This window comes from Lynx canadensis, chromosome B2, assembly GCF_007474595.2.
Source record: "Lynx canadensis isolate LIC74 chromosome B2, mLynCan4.pri.v2, whole genome shotgun sequence".
Taxonomy (NCBI): domain Eukaryota; kingdom Metazoa; phylum Chordata; class Mammalia; order Carnivora; family Felidae; genus Lynx; species Lynx canadensis.
Window position 1 is genome coordinate 23,614,239 of NC_044307.1, and position 6,000 is coordinate 23,620,238.

General features: G+C 46.4%; 1 protein-coding gene across 1 annotated transcript in view; it reads right to left on the bottom strand.

Moving 5' to 3' along the window:
• CDYL (chromodomain Y like) overlaps nucleotides 1-5,540 on the bottom strand; it is a 182,761-nt gene extending 177,221 nt beyond the window's left edge. The window contains exon 1 of the mRNA XM_030314926.1: nucleotides 5,304-5,540. Within this exon, the coding sequence (XP_030170786.1) occupies nucleotides 5,304-5,327 (24 nt within the window). The 5' untranslated portion in view covers nucleotides 5,328-5,540. The remainder of the gene's footprint in view (nucleotides 1-5,303) is intronic.
• Between the last annotated feature and the right edge of the window lie 460 nt (nucleotides 5,541-6,000).

The following is a 6,000-nucleotide window of genomic DNA, read 5'->3' on the forward strand; positions in this document are numbered from 1 at the left end:
TCGGTGGCTCAGCTGGTTAAGTGTCCAACTTTGGCTCAGGTCACGATCTCACAGATCATGAGTTTGAGCTCTACATCTGGCTCTGTTCTGACAGCGCGGAGCCTGCTTTGGATCCTTGGTCTCCCTCTCTCTCTCTGACCCCTCCCCACTCTTTCTCTCTCAACAGTAAATAAATGTTTAAAAAAAGGACCCCAGATTATGCTGTTGCATCTACAAACACGATATAAAAACCACTACTCCCCATTCACAAAAATTTGACTCCTATTGGCTTCGTGCATCACAGATATGCAAAAGTGTGAATCAGAACATGGCAAATTAGGTATTACCACAAAAAATATCTCTGGTGGTTAAAATCATTACAGAGCATGAAGAAAAATTCAACAATTCTTAGATATTATAACAAAAACAGAAAAAGACTTACGCTTGTACACAGGAACTGAAAGAAAATTCAGAGGAAAAGCACATGGCAGGTCTCCACATTGTTGTTTAGGCAAATAAATAAATAATATTCTCAGCAATTCACATTCAAGATAGTGTGTTAATTTTCAAAATACACATTTGACTTCACTATCCCACAATCAACTCTAGAAGTCAAACAACTCTTCTTTTTCTTGGTCATTCTTCTAAGAGCCAACACACACACAACAGATGCAGGCTTAGCATCCACGGAACATCTCTTGATCTTTGTGACTTCCATTTTATTTACAGCTGTGCTTCTGGTCAATGGACATAAAATTCTTGTGGTGCATAGGAGAAAGGAGCAATCGCATCCCAAAGCAATAAGAAAAATTCTAAAGACTTACCTTTCCCCCAAATCCTGATTATCCTTCCAAACTAATCAACTTTAAGAAATTTTTATAAGCCAGGTACAACTTCATTCCTAAAAGCTTACTTCCATTTTTGATAGACTGGAATATGCATGTGTTGGAGAAACATTTTCTCAGAAGGCTAGGACTAGCTATAATCTTACTAAAATTTAAATTAGCTATTATAATCATTCTCAAGGGGGGGGGATCCCATATCCACTGAGAAAAAAGGAATTATTAAGATATACACAGAAGGAGGGGCGCCTGGGTGGCGCAGTCGGTTAAGCGTCCGACTTCAGCCAGGTCACGATCTCGCGGTCCGTGAGTTCGAGCCCCGCGTCAGGCTCTGGGCTGATGGCTCAGAGCCTGGAGCCTGTTTCCGATTCTGTGTCTCCCTCTCTCTCTGCCCCTCCCCCGTTCATGCTCTGTCTCTCTCTGTCCCAAAAATAAATAAACGTTGAAGATATACACAGAAGGAGATGTGTCTCTATTTTACTACAGTGTTGACTCCTTATTCAGTCCCACATGAACAAAGTCTTATGGTGGTTATTTGACAACTGGATAAATTAAAGTCCTCTTGATCTGTTTTCTTTGGTGATATAATCAATTTTTATTACTGGGATTATATCAATTCCCAAATATCAAAGGAAAACAGGTCTGGTTTCAGGTTTGAGAGTTGGGTGGGTTTTTTTTCTTTAATTAAGAATGGAAGATATGGGGCGCGTGGGTGGCTCAGTTGGTTAAGCATCTGACTTCAGCTCAGGTCGTGATCTCGCGGTCTGTGAGTTCGAGCCCTGCGATGGGCTCTGTGTTGACAGAGCCTGGAGGCTGCTTCAGATTCTTTGTCTCCCTCTCTCCCGCTCCTCCCCTGCTCACGCTCTCTCTCTCTCTCAAAAATGAATAAACATTTAAAAAAAAAGAACGGAAGAAGACAAAGATGTTTCCTAGAATAATACAATCACTTAACACTTGGGTATAGCACTTTATCAACTATAATTGCTTTTACATTCTAATGTCAGGTAAGCTTCACAATCCTCTGAGGTAGTTATCATTGTCCCCATGTTACTGATGAGAAAGTTCAGGAGAGATAGTTACATAAGACACACAGCTGTTCCCTTCATTATATAGCAGGGAGGAGTGGAACCCAGTCTAGAGCTGGGATTGCAGCTGGAAGGACTTCCATTACTCCACACTCCACCTCCAGGTGCCTCAATCTCAGTTCCAGAGCAGCTGGTCATCTAAAGCACAGGTTAGAAAAAGAAATCCAGCCCACTCACTGCTTTTGTGAAACCCAAGAGCTAAGAATGATTTTTACATTTTTAAGTGGTTGGGGGGGGGGTCAAGAATATTTTATGACATGCAAAAATTACAAGAAATTCGAATTTTACTGTCCATAAACAATTTATTGGAAAATAACTCATTCATTTAGGTACTGTCTACCACTGCTTTTGCGCTACAACAGCAGAGCCAAGTACACAACAAAGAGTACATGGCATGCAGGGTCTAAAATATCAACTAGCTGGTCCCTTACATAAACTTTGTTGACCCCTGATCTAAAGGAAGCTGGTCTTTTTGTGAAAGCTATGAAGTGCTCAGTATGAGTAAGTAAAAAATGTCTTTCCTAATCCTAGCTGCTGGAAATACAGGGAATAAATCCATTTTTATCTCCAACAGAAGCTCTTCCAATTTTGTAAGGCTGATGCTCCACCCCACCTTGTTTCCTTATTTTTTATTCACAAACATGGTCACTATAACTATTTTAAACACTTACGAAGAACCTATTGCCACATACCAGGCAACACGCTGGGTCCTGGAGAGCTCATTTCTTTTTAGGTGACAAAACAGAGGCTTAGCAATCAAATAACTCACCCAAGTTCACATAGCTTCTGCAAACCGGTGCTCTTACTGTATACCATGTTACTTCAAGAAGCAACACTTTGAACTTCCTCCTTTGTCAATGTATCCCTACAGAATTGTAGAATTTGAGACCAAACATGGAACTTCTATTTTGATTTGGGCATAACCGAATAAAACAAGGCAACTAATGATGTCCATGACCTTATTACTAAAATATCTTAGTGTTCTCCCCAGCCTTGTCAAATAGCCTGTTAGACTGTAGTATTTATTTACAATTGCATACTGCCTCACAAGTAATATCGCCTTGATCAAAACAATACAGTTCTCTATCTTTAGAAACAAAACCAGGCCTTAGGGAGGCATGTTAGATCAGTTGAAATAGAACAATAACCATCACTTACTGAGTGTTCACTGTGGGAATTGTAGAGTATGATTTACATTTTTTTTTCATGTAAACTTCACAGTTCTGAAGGTGAGTATTGATCCCAATTTTGCAGATGAGGAAACTGAGCTTTGAAGGTAATTTACCCAAGGTAACAAAGTTGGAATTCAACAACTAGGTTTTCTGACTCCAAATCCAGGCTCTCAACCACTAAACAGAACTTTCACATATCAGCTTTCAATAGTAATACAGACACAGAGTCATAGTGTTGCCTACAAGTAAAGGAAAAGAAGTTAGAAAACTCACCTATCTAAAAAATACTATCATATTTTTTACTCTCCTTTCAACTATACTCCTATAGCTTTTTTTCAAAACTAAAACAAAACCCAGAATCAAAAGGTCAGTTGTGCAAATGTATCATTTCTTTGCAATGTACTTATTTCTTCCCCAATAAATGTTGAAGAAATGAACCATCCTCATACCTTATGCCTATCTCCCTACGGAACTTCCATAGGGCTGACATTCAATGAACATGCAGAATGAATGCAAATTTTGAACAAAATGTTCCTTATAAATGAATTCTGTAGAAAAGTAGTGACTAGAAAACCTGAAGACATGAATAAACAAAGAAAGAACTAAAGTTAGTTCACAATGCACTAGTGGTAAAAGTATTGTCTTCAGGATCATAAGATACAACTTATGTATAAGGTGCTACTCCACCCAAACACCAATTGGAATGACTTAAATGATTAGGTATTTATAACCACAAAAAATAATAAAGAATGAATACACAAACCCAAGCCAGCAAGAAATAATCTAATGTAGAAACCAAAATCCCTCATATGTACTTTCCCAACTGTATGTCAGCCTGGAAGATCTGCATCTATCTTAACTTCTGCTTAGGGACCTTCCCCATGCACACCACTTGCTTTCCTAAAAGGGAAACTTCTTGAGGACAGGGAGATTTTTTTCCCTTTTACACACCCAAATGACCCAAGATAGTATCTTGAATACACTAGGGCACAGCTAATGTGTAAAATGGTTGAAGAGAACGGGACGTTTTCAGTGCCAGCTAAGGTACACTGACCACATACAATGTAAGGGAAGGTAACAATCTCACCATTATTTCTACAGATGGCAGCCTCCTCCTGAGAACTTTTGCAGGACACTTGCTTTTAAAAAGCAACAAAAAGTTGCTAGAAGGCTATCTGTTGGCAATAGAGTGCCGTTCTATGCCAAGAGCAGTAAGACACCCAGAAGACACCTCAGAAGGTTCACCTGGTACTTAAGGTTCGGCAAGGGTGCTGGGTCTCTACTTGTTACAGACGCTTACTTAAGCCCCTAAACACCCAGGTCCCTAAACGCATCATAAAGGTGAATCCAGAAGAGTATCCAAAAGTTTTAAGACTCTCATAAAGATGTATTTATAAATACATATAAACAGAAAGTCATTTATCCAAAAGAACAGAAAGCCTTCCAAGCTTCTGTACTCCCAGGAAGTCTACTTTGAAATACGTCAAGAAGTTACACCGAGACATACAAAATATGTCTAAAGATCTAAACAGATAACTCCAAAACTTGAAGTTGAAGCTAGCAAACCCTTCGTTCATAACTTATAGCTCTGATTGTGCCCTTTCTTACTTGCAACGCTGCGGCGCAAATGAATGACGGTGTATCAGCGTTAAATTTAAATTTCCTGGCTCTGGCCACAATGCTAACCTAATTAAAGCATGTGGTCAACGTTTAGCATTTTCGGTGCGTTATTTTGCATCGCTTTGGCTAGCAGCAGAGCCGAGACAGTTGCACTCTTCCTTTCGGCGCCCCACTCCCCAAACCGGAGGCAAAACCCTCTCCAAAACGCTCTATTAAATGGACAGGAAAAACACCCCCGCACCGCCTACAGACCCCGCCAAGCGGTAACAGGGGCTTTACACCCACTGCCCTCGCCAAGAACACTTTGGGCTCAGTCTGAGCAAGTCGCTGGTGTCAGCGCTACTTCCCCACGGCCGGAGCCCCCCCAGGAGCCCGACAACTCCGGGGAGGCCCCCCCCGCCCGCCGGGCCCCTCAGAGCAGCGTGGCTCGGGCTCCCCTCGCACACATTTCCCGTCCAGCAAACTGCGGCCGCGGAGGGGGAGGGGGCGAGGCGGGCGCCCGCGGCGGAGCCGGGCCGTCGGGCTGGACGCGGCAGGGCCGGGGCCGGGGAGGGGCGGCGCGGGGCGGGGGCGGCCCGAGGGTCCGGGAGGGGGAGGGGAGGTACCTCGTACAGCTCCTCGGAAGCCATGGTGGGCGGCGGAGTTGCGGGCGGGCGGGAGGGGCAGGGTCGGGGCGAGGCGCCGCCGCCGCCGGGCGGCCGACACTTTGTTTCAGTTGGGTCCCTGCGTGGCCTGCGCTTCCTGCTCCCGCTCCCGGCGCCGGGAGCTCAGCACGGACGAGCCTCTCACACTCACTGCCAGTGCGGGCCGGCGGCGGCGGCGGCGGGGTTGTGCGCAGGAGCAGCTGCGCAACGCGCCCTCCGCGCCCCGCGCTCACTCCCCGGCGGGCCGGCTCGGGCTCGGGCTCATCGCGCCCCGCCGCGGGGCCGGGCCGGGCTGGGGCGGGCGCGGCGGCGGTGCACGGCGGCGCGGCTGGCTCCGTGGCTCCCCCTCTCCGGTGTAGTGCAAAAAGCTTCCTACTTGCGACCAAAAAACCTGCCCCAGCTACTGAGCATGCCCAGTGCGGCCGCCCGGGCCCGGCGGAGCCGCGCTCCCGCGCTCCGGGTTTTCGGACCGCCCGCGCGGGAGGGGCGGGGAGGCCGGCGGGGCGGGGCGGCAGAGGGGAGCAGTGGGCTCCGCTCCGGGCCGAGGCGGGCGGGCTGCCGCCGAGAGCAAGCCAGCAGGAAGGGGAGGAGCCACAGGGCGGTGGGCGGGGCCGAGGCGAGGCGTGGGCGGGGCCGCGGGGAGCGGTGGGCGGGGCCC